The sequence below is a fragment of the Cheilinus undulatus genome, linkage group 7 (genome assembly GCF_018320785.1).
Source record: "Cheilinus undulatus linkage group 7, ASM1832078v1, whole genome shotgun sequence".
In the NCBI taxonomy this organism is placed as follows: Eukaryota; Metazoa; Chordata; class Actinopteri; order Labriformes; family Labridae; genus Cheilinus; species Cheilinus undulatus.
Genome location: NC_054871.1, coordinates 13302882 through 13317245, shown reverse-complemented (window position 1 = coordinate 13317245; position 14364 = coordinate 13302882). Strand labels below are relative to the sequence as shown.

Below are 14364 nucleotides of genomic sequence, written 5' to 3'. Positions count from 1 at the left end.
TACACCAATTTTAACCCATTTTCATCAATTTTCCCATCAATTTTAACACACTTTTGCCATTTAACACATTTTTTGTCAGTTTAAACTCTTTTCACCACTTTTTTTCTGCCTGTTTTTGCCACTTTTAAACCAATTCCTGCCACTTAAGATTAATGTTCCCTCTGTTGACCCATAATTGCCACTATTAACCCATTTTTACCACTTTTTTACACCTAATTTTCCCCATCTTACCCACATTTCACTATCAGATATGCCAACTTTTGCAAGTTAAACCAATATCTGTAAATATCTGCCTATTTTCTCTTTCTTGGTTAACACTTTGTTGTCAGTTTATATCAATTTTTCAATTCAATTCAATATTTTCACCAAATTTCCACACATTTTAGCCAATTTAAAGCCATTTCAGCCTCTTTTGAATCCCTTTAACTACTATTTAGGTCAATTTTTTCCACTTTAACCCATTTTTGCTTCTTTTAAAATCCAATTTCACCACTTTTCCACTTTTTTGGCCATTTTAAGCAATTTTAGCAATTTTTAACCCATTTCAATTCTTTTTTTTCCAACAAAAGGGATTCACATTTTTAAGAAGGCTGTTTACTACACAAATGATTTAAAAGATTTTTATTTCTTTTTTTTTTTTTAAAGATTTATTTTTGGCCTTTTTGCCTTTATTTGATAGTATAGGACAGGGGATAGAGTCGGAAACAGGGGAGAGAGCGGGGAGAGACATGCAGGAAATAGTGCCACGGGCCGGATTCGAACCCGGTTCGCCTGTGTATATGGCATGCGCCTTAACCACTCGACTACCGGCGCGCCAGATTTTTATTTCTTTGATAAGAGTGGTAATTTTATCAGGTTAGAAATATGGATCATGATTTTGCTGATGTCAATGGGCCCCCAGTTTGGCTGGGCACCAAAAAGCGCTCCCATTTACCCCCCTTATGTGTGACCATGTCTGCAGATGACTATCTTGAAAGTGCATGGCCGTGTTGATCCACCTTCAGTTACAGTGGGGGTCCTCAGTCTGTGGTACCTTTTTGAAAGGTTGAGAACCCCTGCCTTAGAGGGCATGAAGAAATCACCATGGAAACTATTTGCCAAAGATACACTATATGGACAAAAAGTATTCGACCATCAGACCATTACACCAACAGGGACAATAATGACTTTGTATTCAAATACATGTACTTTAATACAGAGTTGGTCCCCTGTTTGCAGCTCTAACAACCTCCACTCTTCTAGGAAAGCTTTCCACAAGATTTTGGAGTGTTTCTGTGGGAATTTATGCCCATTATGAGGTCAAGCACTGATGTTGGATGAGACAGCCTGGCTCACAATCTCTGTTCCAGTTCATCCCAAAGATGCTTGATGGGGTTGAGGTCAGGGCTCTGTCAAGTTCCTGTCAAGTTCTTCCACATTGAATTCATCAAACCATGTCTTATAGTCCTTGCTTTGTGCACTGGGGCACAGTCATTCATTCCACAGTGCTGGAATAGAAAAGGGCCTTCGACAAACTGTTGTCACAAAGTTGGAAGCATAGCATTGTCCAAAATGTCTCAGTAAGATTGTCCTTCACTGGAGATAAGGGGCCTAGTGCAAACCCTGAAAAACAGCCCCTTACCGCTATCCCTCCAACTGATTGCAAAACAGAAATGCGTGGTTCGTCACTCTACAGAACACGTTTCCACTGCTCCACAGTCCAGTATTGATGTTTCATACCTCTGCATCTGGCACTTTGCTCTGGACTTGGTGATGTGGGGCTTGCATGCAGTCACTCAGCCATGGAAGACCATTCTATAAAGCTCCCTCCACAAATTGTTTGTGCTTACATTAATGCTGCTGGAAGTTCAGAACTCTTCAGCTATGAAATCAGGAGAGCGCTGGCAGCTTTTACTCACCATACACCTTAGCAGTCGTCGACCCTGCTCTGTGATATTACGTGCTCTTGTTGCTGTTGTTCCTAAACACTTCCACTTTCTTATGATAAACAGTATCTTACAGTGATTCATTGCAATGTTAGAAAACAAGGAAGGTTTACTTCTGCCAATAAATGGTATTTCAGTCAGACAGCTAAGGATCTAAATGAATTGAAAGTTTTTTTGCAGCAACAGGAAATGGTTTAAGCCTTGTATCACGACTCTGACCTCATCGCTCCTCACAGACTTATTTCACGTGTAGAAATGTAAGGAGTGATGAGATACAGACTAGAGTGTATGAAACACTGACACACTCTGGTCTGTGGTCATGCACTATAGTCTGGATCAGCTCAGTTATCTGGACAATGGACAAAATCACAAATCATTTCTTACCTTCTCTTCTGTTGACCTTGGCATACACTGGCCCATGGCTACTGGTCAGCTGGGAGGAACTCCTGAACGATGATGTAGGCAGATTGGTCACCAGTGGACTGTCACACACCTCTTTTGCCCAATAAAGCAGAGAAAAAAAATGTTAGCAATGTTAAAGAATAATGAAATATGTTCAATATTTAAAGTAGATTGTCTTATAAGAATTTCAGTGAAGCAGACTGAAGGAAGTTTGGAAGTTTACTTCTGACTGAAAGGTTAAACTTGAAGCTCTCTTGAGTACCCAGGACAGATAATTGTGGGCCAGGGTAGATAATGGGTCGCACAGAGGAACACGGATCAGACGACGTGGTGTCAGAGGGAGAGGAAAGTCAATAGAGACCTTTTCATGCCTCATACGCTTTCATGTTTTAAAATGTCAGGGATAAGAACTCAGGCTCTAAGTTTGGCCTAAATTGACTCTGAATTAGTGACCTCTGAGCAGTCACTACCTGCATAACAATTTCTCTGTAGCATCAGAAAGGATGCTTCCTCAGGTTGTTGACTGATATAATGCATGTTCATGGAACAAATGATACATCCTTATGTTATAACCAGGGGCTTTTTTTAGAATCAGAGCCTCAGGGATGCTCAGCTCCTACAAAGACAGTGTGACACCCACCAAAACATCAGTGTCCCTGAAGTAATTTTTTTCCTACAGGATTAACAACGATAAAACTAAGAAGCATGAGTTTTACAGAACTAATTTTAATAAAATATGCTGTTTGGGCTCATTGAATTCTACATCACCATCATTATCATATAAAAGCCATCACCACTAGGACTTTCACCTATGTTTACCTGCCTGATCACATCCTCTTCTCCTCCTCTGACAAATCTGAAACAGTCATTTAGAAAGTGAAAACACTTTAAAAATAAATAAATAAATACATGAAAACTTTACCTCTAATGAAAGTCCAGTCTTACATTACTGCAGACCTTTGATAAAAAATATTTTAATCCTTATTTTCTGCCGGCTTTATATCTCAAAACATCTCACACAGATCTGTTTTAGATTTTACTCTACTACACCAATCTGATAACATTAGGCTATTTTCTCCCCACATTCAGGCTGAGAGTACAAAATATCAAAACAAGAGAAAAATATTCAAATTCAGATGGGATTGTTCAGCGAGAAAGAGACTGTTCAGAAATTCAGCTTTATCTTTATCCACTGTTTACTGAAGTGAATAACAAATCAAAGTATCAATAGGCCACAATTTAATACAGTAAAATGCAACTCTTCTGTAATGAACCATTCAGCATAACAGAAACTTTTACTCATCATTTGAACATACGCTGTTACAAATATTTTCATTTTATTATGTCTTAAGTTTTTACATTTTTATTGTAGTTTTAGGCTTAGTCTTTTGATTACATGTTTAGCTTTAGTCTAGTTTTAGTCCAAAAAAAGTCCCACATTTTAGTCTTTATTTTTAGTCCAAGCGGTTATTCTCTTGCCAAAATCTGGTACCAAACCATGGAAGAGTGTTCTCTGCACTCTGCCGAACCTGGTGTCCCTGCTTTCTACAGCTGAGAGGCAGAATAGATACAGTTACATTGTATTTAAACAGATTTACCCACAGTGGAGAAATATGATGGATTTTGAATGTCCGACAAAAATTAAATTATGTTTTAGTTCAGTTTTAGTCATCTTGATGAAAACTAAACTTACTTCTGGCAGTTTTAGTCATCAAAGATCTATTCTGGCTTTTCTTAGTCTAGTTTTTGTCATGGAAAAAAAGCTGTCAACAAAAATTTTTAGTCATAGTTTTAGTCGACAAAATTAACACTGCTCTGGGGTGTCCACCAGTAGACAAAACAAAGTCCTATCAAAGTTGGACCTTTCAGAGTTTTTCAGTGTTATAAAGTGTTATAAAGTGATCTCAGGGAATGTTCTCTATTGGACAAAATTGGTAGCGTGCCTTCCAGTGGGCCAAAGTTGATAAGTGTCCGCCAGGATTCTCTCTCAAAGGTTGAAACATGGTAAACCGCCCTTACCTACCCCGACCAAGCTCCTTGAAAACTGTTTATGCCCTCTAATAACTGCTCCAGTAGAGTGGCTGTCCTCTATACTGAAGCTGATAATACCCAGCTCAGGATCAGGTGTGGGGAAGACAGGCTCTCGGATCATTTGCTGCTATTCATTGAGAGGGACATCCCTGCTGACCCATACAAGATCAGTGATACCTTCAAACACATGGTCAAAAGAAGAATTGTACTCTGATTACAGCACCCTGACTACCCCTGCCCTGACGAAGCTGGACAAAGCTCAATCATGTGACCGGAGATGTAAACAGCAGACTACGGCTCCTGCTGTCACAATCCCTTCAAGTCAGTAGGAACCCCACACTGCTGGTCCCATATTTGATCACGGTGCTTGTCTCTAGTTTCATCTCACAGCCACAAAGCTCTTCATTTACACTCCTTTATCATTTGAGCCCACGACTAATCAAGCTGCTACAACTGAGGCCACAAGTGGGATGCCATCAGTACAATCTAATCCTATTCACATTCACACACGGAAAGTGTGTTTGAGTACACAGGCAACCGAGAGGAGAGACAACAATATTAATATTTTGTAGGTTTGTTGGAGACAGCATTATCAACAGAGATGACAGCACTGAGGTTGTGCCTACACCAGAACTTATATACAAATGTAGATGACGTCATGCAACAGAAAAGAAAATGGTCAAACCTTATGATGCATACAAGGTAATGGTTGAAAAAGAAAACCCTGCTCTTTATTTATTAGTTTTTTTTTTTTTTTGAAAACACACACAAGAAAGGAAAACAAATACCTGTTGGTGTTTCGTTCACCTGATCCAACAAGGTAAAAGTTAAAGGTCACTTATTATTTAAAATACACTTTTTCAGGCTTTTCAAACAAAAGTAGGTGCCCCTGGCCTGTCCACAATCCCTTCAAGAATCAGAAAAATCTATTCCCCCACCCCCTCTGTCTCCACCTTTCTGAAAATGTGTGCTGAAACAAGCAGTTCTCAGATTTTCCCCTCATGATGTCATGTGGGGAGTTAGCCTCTCCCTGTCCGGTTGGCCCTCCCCGCTTGAAAGAACGTTCTGCTTCCTCTCCTGATGATCTGGCAAGCCACATCCATTAAGCCACATCCGTTTCCTGAGAGGGGCGTGGTCAGGGGCGGAGTCAGACAGCTCATTAACTTTTAAAGCCACAAACAGAACTTCTTGAAAGAAATTTATTTTTGTTCCTACAATCTAAGGAGCCTTAGAGATGCCGGCTGAACTCACTCAGCTCCTTCATCTGATCAGAGCTTACTCGCCGGGCATCGAACCTCTGACCTTTAGGTTGAGAGGTGACCAGCTCTACCTGCTCAGCCACTGTCACTCTGACCTGCAATTTCCATATAGGACAACTGCTGCGCACACCAAAGCACCGCAGGTTTGGTCCGAACGAAGGCGAGCAACTTCGCCCACTGGAAGTGCGTGTAGAGCGCTGCGCTGCGGCCCTGATCAGCAGGAAGAGATCACCGGAGAACGGTGAGTTCACGCAGGAATAGTATGGCAGCAGCGGACTATTTGACCTTTGGGGCTTAATTTATCCTTTCCAGTGTAAGTCCATGATATTACTGCTTCCACCATTGAGTGAGTACATTAGGAGGTTAAAAGGTTAATGTTTGCTTAAAGGATCTGTGGTTTTATGTAAAATTCTTCGGCTAAATGTCCACAAAAGTTAACTTTTCCTGGTCAATGGTGCTGTTGTAGCTCTGTGACCCACTGACCTTTCTGTGACCCTTTGTTCTCGCTGCAGGATGAGACGTAATGATGATGTACGATCAGCAGTCTGTACATTGTGTTGTTTTTTTTTACAGAACCAGATATTCTATGCTTGTGACTTCCTCTTCTGGAGTTTTCTGATCGACGGGTATTGATGCGGTTTGGCAGTGGCCGGCGCTGAAAAGAGACTTACAGCAAATCTCCAACGATGTGGAGTGAAGTGTCGGTCCAGGTACTGCCGGTCTGGAGCGCCGACTGTGGAAATGCTCTGATAGACTGGAGAGGGAGCGATGTGCTCCGCAGTATGATTTGCCGGCGCATTCGCTGTATGTGGAAATTGGAGGTAAATGTGCACTTCATGAACAGTTTTGTCTGCGTAAATATGCTGACTACACTGTTTCACTGTCTTGCAGTATTATTAGCATATATTTAATTGAAAATCACCAATATTCTTCTGCAGGCTGATTTGTACAAACCTTGACTCTGACTTGAGAATCAAGGCTTCGCTCAGACTTTCACATTTGAATGTTAATAAAAACAGAGATTATGTCTGAATGCATCAGCGTTAAGCCATTTCCACTCTGTTGTTTTGTATTTCTTTGTCTCTGTGACTTTTTTTCTTTCATCCAAACACACAGAGGACACAGAAAATAAACTGAACACTGTTTTTGTCTTTGCTAAGGGCCACTACTCTTCTAGTTTACATGAGAAAATACAGAGTACACAGAGAGGAAGCTAAATTGAACATAATTACTGTCGTTTGGTAGCTGACAAAAGCGCTTATGAAACAGGAGCTGTAACTTAAATCGTCATTTATCCGCGGAGAAGCTGTTCCCTGGAATACCTTCAACTCATATCAAGTGTTCATTGTTTTCATGATTACTGCATAACCGTAATCTAAAATCTCTCTTTTTTTAATGGATGTTGTTTTCCACCACTGAGAAGAAAGCCAGAGCAAATTACTCACAATTCATTCAGAGACGCCCGGTCCTGTCTGCTCACTCTGACAACAAGACTTCAGCTGAGATTACTTTGTCAACATTATTGAACTTCATTTCCAACACAGAGGGATTTTTATTATCTAAGACTGTAAACCACAAGCTGCTGACACATTTGAATAGCCTGTCAGATCCTCCTAAGTCTACATAACCTAAGCCCTCGCCTCTCTGCGCGGAAAGTTTGTCTGGGAATTTCTGTTCAGGCTTAAGTCATGTACTAATCTTTGGCGGGAATACCGAGGAAACTAGTGGCTTTTCATGTGGGAACTCTTGTTTGAGCTGGCATGTTTTGATATCTGCAGTCAAATCTTTTTCCCCCACTCGTAGCATGTTTGTGAGTTGGAATTAAAATATTTCTCATTTGTTGCACTAAATGTTCTAAAAGACCTCGGTTCAAAGTCAGAGGTGGGCAAAGGTAATAAAAAAATCAATGTCTGTTGACACTAACTTTTAGTGCAATTAATGGTCTGATAGGGGTAAAAATCACAACAACTAGTGTTAACATCCCTAAAGAGTTTCTCAGGACTTAGAGCAGGGTTTCTCAAACTTTTCGGACCACAACCCCCAAAATAGAGGTGCAAGAGACCTGGGACCCCCACTGTACCTGAAGGTGGTGGTGGGGGGCTTTCTGGAGCCCAGCCAAACAGGGGGCCCATGGAGGTCAGCAAAATCAACGTCCACTGTAAAGTTAAGCTGTGATAGCCATATTTGTATTTTCTTACAATAACCATTCTTATCAAAGCAACAAATATCTTTTTTTTCCAATTCATCTGTGCCGTAGTATAAAGCCATCTTAAAAATGTAAAGCCATTTTTTTAAAAGAACAGAATTAAAATGGGCAAAAAATGGTTAAAACTGTGAAAGAGGTTGTGAAAGAGGATTTTGAAAGCAGCAGAAATGGGTGAAAGGTGGTAAAATTGGATAAGAGTGGCAAAATGTAGACAAAAAGTGGCATTAAAGTGGCAAGAATGGGTGGAAAAGGTGATGAAATTGGATTTAAAAGTGGAGAAATTTGGTTAAGACTGGCAAAAATTGGTTAACTGAGGCAGAAAAACAGGCAGAAAGTTGCAGACATCGGTGAAACTGGCAAAAATGGGCATTACAAACAGTGAAATGTGGTTGGAATGGGCGAAATGGGCATAGAAAGTCATTAAAACTGGTTAATAGTGGCAATAATGAGTAGTAATAGTGCTCAGTGATTTTTTTTCTCTCTCCCCTTTTGGAGTCACTTCAACAAAAGATTGTAAAACTCAAATTTATTCAAAATTTATGACCAGTAATCCTGTTGTGAGCACCAAGGACAGCTGAGCAGACAGAAACATCAAACGGAGCAATAGCCATTCAGGAAGCAAGCTGACCGAAGGAGGAAGCGAAAATACAGCCATGGCAATGATAGTAAATATGAAGCATAAAGTCAATGGATGTCAGGCTTTAGTCTTACTATTAGGGTTAAAATGGCTTTTAGGCACTTTCTAGTCATTTTCACTCTGGAAAGTTTTAAAGTAATTTAATTTGAAAGGTCCTTTCATTCTAGTCTCTCTAATTTGATTAACCATAGTAATATAAATGTAAAACACATATCTATGCACTATCAATAGTTTAATCACTTTAAATATAGTGAGTAATACTTTCTAAATGTTCAGAGGTGAATTATAGATTTTTATACTTCTAATATTTCCGTCACATTGAATTGCTCTAAATACCTTACCTTCTGTCATTGACTATATTCTCAAAATTAAATGGGCTGAAAAGTAGAACTTGATTTGTTAAGTGTAGAAAACTGATGTTTTCCAGTTGTATGTTAGCAACTGTGCATTAGCAAAGTCATTTCTCTTGTATTTTCCTCAGCCTGTTTCACTTTGACAATGGCATTTTTAACCTCTAATTTTTGCATTAGTAATACTTGAAACTGTGGCGTCATGCTCTAAGAAAAGGCAGCTAGCGACTTGTTTACTTATTTAATCATTTTTTAAATTTGTTCATTTAAGAAAACCTCATCAAGAATCAGAAACCCAACACTGTCCTGGTGCTAAGCTAGCTAGCAATCCTCTGTTTTCGGCAGTTTTATCTATTGCTAGCAGCAAGGAGCTAAAAGCTAATTTTACCGCCATGAGTCCACCTCAGCTCACCTTTTTCAACATATAAGCTGATAGTCACAACTGCTCTGTCACCTGCACTAGCCTCACTAGCTAGCGTTTGGTTCTATAATATTTTTGTCTTGAGGGAGTCTTTTCTGACCTGACCGAGCCGAAATCTCTAGGACTTTGCCCAACAGCCCTAATCTTTCTAACTTGGAGTTTTGCTCAGATTAGCAAAAAAAACGTGGATCTGGGTCGCAGCTTTAGCTTTTGAGTCAAAAGCCCCAAAATGAATATTATTTTCCATTCAAAACAACAACAATGCTTCTAAAATCTTGAACTAATTGCCACTGGCCTTGATGATACAGCTAGTTTTAGCTAGTTTTGATAGCTCACTCATGCTAACTGTCGTGTTATCAACAGAAAACTGCCGTTTGAACCATTTCTGAAACTCAAATGTTTATTTCTTTCAACACATTTCACTCCAAACTCTTTAAGTGATGAAAATGATGTGTTATACTCCACAAGCATTTGGTAGGATCCAATGTTGCTAAGCTGTTTTTTTAATGAATACAATTTTCCATGACAATCTCACAAAGTTTCAAAACTGTGTGAAACTTAAGATTTTTGTTCTTGTAATGGGCTATCTGGATGTATTGATGAACCAAATGTTAATTCTTATCAGCTTGTTTTTCTTTGACTTAAATTGTTTGAAGACAACAACCAGTTCAGAGGTTGATTGATTGTAATACCACTTTAAATTCTGCATGTCTTTATTTCCATTCAGCTAGGCCTTAATCTGGCAGGAGAAAGAAGTAGATAATAGCAGAGCACTGACTGCAAAAATACAGTGAATTAGTGTGGAGAGGCGAAAAGAGTGCTGTAAAAACCTGGGTGGATAATCTGTCATGAGAGCACGGCCTTGGCCAGGGAAAGCTGGATAGAAGAAGCAGAGGTGTTTGAACAGGCGAGGCTGATTTTCCTCGGAGGAGTTATGACATTTAAAAAGTGACAGAAAAAAAAAGCACAAATACTGAAAGCTTAGAGAAAAATGAAGTTGAAAGGCTCCTGAACTGCCAACCACTGACCAGGGCTTTCTCAGACACGGATACATGCACTACAAGGCATTTCAAAAAACAGAGCTACAAAGAAAGCTCAGTATCTTTGTACTGTGTCTTGACACCAAGCCAGACCTACAGCACTGGGAAGTAATTCTGCTGCAACCATCAGCAGTGTATGTAATATTTTGCCTTGTGCTTTTTAAAAGTTACTTAAATTCAACTTTTTAAAAGCTGTTTATAACAGATCTCTGTGTGTGTGAATAGGATAGACTTCTCCAAATGGTTATATAAACATGGTTTTCTAGTTTTTAAAAGATTATTTCTTGGCCTTTATGCCTTTATGAATGGGATATCTATAGAGAGACAGGAAATTTGGGATTGGAGGTGGCATGCACCAAATGGTCACTGAGAACTAGAGCTTTTATGGGCATCTGCTCTACCCACTGAGCCAAACTGGCAACCCCAGATTGCTTCTTTAAACCAATGTACTGTCATAACCCATACAAATCTTCATTAATTATAAAGAAAGGCAGAGAAAAACAGCAGGAACTACTGTTAAAGAGCCTGAACCAGCACATTTTTGACATTATTTTGAAATATCTTTATTTTCTGGTGGTTTTCCAACCCTTGCAGATTTATTCTCTTACTTGTAGACCTTGAAGGAAAAATTCCAGTTGCTCTGTTTGGGTAATAGATGAGCTGTTTGTATTTATTTACTCGGATTAACCACAGTTCCTGAAAAGCTGAGCTCAGTTTCACTAACCACACCCAGGCCTGATTACATCCAGACCTGTTCAATCAAGGAATCCCTTTAATAGACGCAACGGAGTTATTCAGCGGCACAATGATCCCAAACACACAATCAAGTCCACCTCTGATTGGCTTAAAAAAATCATAAAAATTTTTTAAAAATGTTAAAAAGGCTGGACTGAAATCTTATTGAGATGATGTGGCATGAACTTAAACAGGCTGTTTATACTCAAAACATCTCTACTGTGGCTTAATTTAAAAAAATGACTCAGGACCACTTTGTCAAGACTCACACATGGTTCATGGTTATAAATATTTCTTTATTAGCACTTATTAATTAGCACTTATGCTGTCATTTATTTTTGGTGGTGTGTCTGTTCTAGGATCCCCCTGCTCATCCACAAGCCTAAATGAAAAGCAACAACCAGGAATAGCACAGCTTTTCATTTGCAGATAAGGATAGCCTGAGGCAGGGAGAGAAGCAACAAAAGCCCCAGAGAAAAGCAGACATCAGTGACAACAAAATGACACTGATTAAGTCAGAAGCAGAACAAAGGAGGAGCTGGGGTGGAGGAGGGTTGCAAGAGCAGCTTGCAGAGAGAGCAGCAGAGCATAGCCAGGCAATAGCAGTGTGAGAGATTAGCCAATGGTGTGCTAAGAGCAAATCAGGCGAACGTCGCCTGATGAGGGCTACGTGAGATCAGCTGATCTTAGGCCTTGTCCACACGGAGACGAAAACGGTATATTGCTGTTTAGTTTTGGAAAAGTTTTCTGTAAAGACGGGGTTGTTTCAGGAACCACTGAAACGACTGAAAACGCTGTAGTACATATGCCAAGCCTGTAAGTGGTGCTGTAACGCTGCCACGGAAATGCACCAAAGTAGAAGAAGAACATCACAGAAAACTAACACAAACGTTCTTTTAGTTGCCCTTCTGGTTGTTCTCCGCGTTGGATCTAAGAATATATGGTTTATGCATTTCGCAGTGGTGGTAAAGGAGCATCAGATTTTGCTGTAAAAGCCTTAACAAGCTGAGTAGCTTCTGCAGCATGAACACAACCCTGTAGTCAGCCATTATTGTTTTGGCTGGACCCGCGCAGGTGCCTTAAGAGAGCTACGCTCTGTGTGACATAATCGTTTCAAGAAAGATGCGGATGGGCGTCCATACGGAGACGAAACAGTAGTTGTCTACGGATTTATGCACTCTGGGACCCAGTTTCAAAAAAGTATCGTTTACAGTCATCCGAAACGCCGTTTACATGTGGATGAAACACCGATCCAACAAAAAACTTTTGTGTATACTCCTGAATTCGTTTCAGCCCGTTAATTATGGCAGCTCTTGACTTCGTGGCCTTCATCAAAATTCCTCCACAGGAACAAGAAAGGCTCATTACCAGTTATTGCAAATGCTTGTTTGCTTACTTACATCTATGTAGTAGGTTTAGGGGGGGATTGCTTTTTCAGGTAGGTCTGGATGGCTTTTTCTCTTGATAAACAAAATTATCCTTTAAAAATGCATTTTGTATTTATTTTTTTTAGGTTGTTGATCTGAAACATTTATGTGTGACAAATAGGCAAAAAAAAAAAGAAATTACTTCGTTTTTACATTTTGTAAATGTCCTTATTTGTCTTGTTTTCATTTAATATTGTCACATTTTGTTTGATTTTTAGAACTTTTTGCCCAGGTAGCACAATGGGTCTGCTCTGACCAAGCAGTGATGTTCTGCAGGGTCCCAGACAGATAAACTGATGAACTAAACGTATTAATCTTACACAAATGACAAACCCAGGGATGCAGATGTTTGTTTTTCTCTTAAGCTTATGGCAAACAGATGCTTGTGGAAGTGACAAGAAAAGCAGACGAATGTTAATCCTTCTGCAGTGCATCTTCTGGTTTACTTTCATAGTGAAAAACTGACTGCCCAGAGGGATGGCATGAGACAAAAGATGCTGAATGCTGATGAGACCCATCCATCACTTCAGCAAACACAAAAAGCTAAAAGAGTTAAGGGCTGTACAGGTGTCCCAGACAGTCTCAGTCGACGAGAGGATCAGTGATTTTCTCGCTGTCTCTCTCAGAGTAACAACCAGCTCCATGTGAAAAACTGTGAGTGTTCCTCGTCTGCTCGTCTGTCTCTCTACAAACTTTTCACCTTTTAAGAGAGAGTTGCCCGTAGATTGTGGAGGTTTAACTGCTATATTACTCTTTTAGAGTAGAAACAGTGCTGAAAAGTCTTGGGAACAAGAGATAAAAAAAATCAAAGCAATCATAGAGCATTTTCATTTTAGATATTATTGTTTTGTTCCATGCCTGAGAACGACTGCTCCCCCTCTCCCCTGTCTGCTTTCACAATAGTAGCATTATTCCTTTCCAGAAATCACTTGCATAATTGTAAAGTCTAACAGAGCAGTCATTCCCAACCTCGGGATCTGGACCCCCATGCTGATCATGGCACTGGAACGTTGTAGAGAAAAAATAAAATTATCCTGTAAAAATAATTTCACATATTTTTGAGCGGGGCTTGTTTGTCGCATACATCTGTACTGGTGATACATTTAGTCTCATAGGGCTGTTAGGAGACTGTTTTACATTGGCAGTGGCAGGCTGCATGATGGCTCAGCACAGGCTCTCATGGCGGCCAGTGGTGCCACATGCTGCCTGTTTGAAGGATGCCACTGCTGTCAGCTCTGTTTCTCTATATTACCAAAGGAAGACCATAAAGTAAATCTTATTAACATTTCTTGGCTTCATAAATCTCATAAGAATCAATTCAAAAAGGGTAAAGCGTTATGCTACAGTATGTTAGAAGGTTACTTTCAATAAACTATGCATATTAATACTTTACACTTAACAGGAAGTATGCCATACATTGATTTACATGAGTGGTCTCGAGGGTCTCGCATTTAAAAATGACCTCACATTAAAAAGTAGACCTTAATTTCCATCTAAAAACACCTACTCCCAGAGAGACGAGGGAGAAGAGAAATAGAGCTCTCACTGCAATAAATTATCTCCTGTGACCTGTTATTACTAATTATTAAAATTATGCAGCCAATTAAAGCCTCCATGAACTTGTTTGGTGTGTTTTTGTCATGTCTGGGATGATTATTTGGGTTCTGAAGTCTGCTGGGTTTGGGCTTTTCCTAAGCAATGTTGCAGTCTACATAAAAAATGGTTATTAGAGAGCAAAGCAGTTAAGGTCAGGACTTAAAGAAGACAGATACAGATACATAGTTGGTTTGCAAATCCACCAAGTAAAGAAAGTAGAAGAAGCAGGAAAAGTTACAGGAATAGTTGTCCTTTGGTGTTTGAGGTAGCACTTGATGTCACAGTAGGTGGGAATATTACAAGGCAAGATGCTAATTCATAGAAGTGATCTGGGC

The 14364-nt window shown here is 39.7% G+C and overlaps 1 protein-coding gene across 1 annotated transcript in view; it reads right to left on the bottom strand.

Annotated features, from left to right (window-relative positions):
• The window catches only part of LOC121512245 (contactin-associated protein-like 4), a 227242-nt gene that overhangs the window by 175867 nt on the left and 37011 nt on the right, over positions 1–14364 (bottom strand). The window contains exon 2 of the mRNA XM_041791414.1: positions 2310–2420. Coding sequence (XP_041647348.1) covers positions 2310–2420 — 111 coding nt within the window. The remainder of the gene's footprint in view (positions 1–2309; positions 2421–14364) is intronic.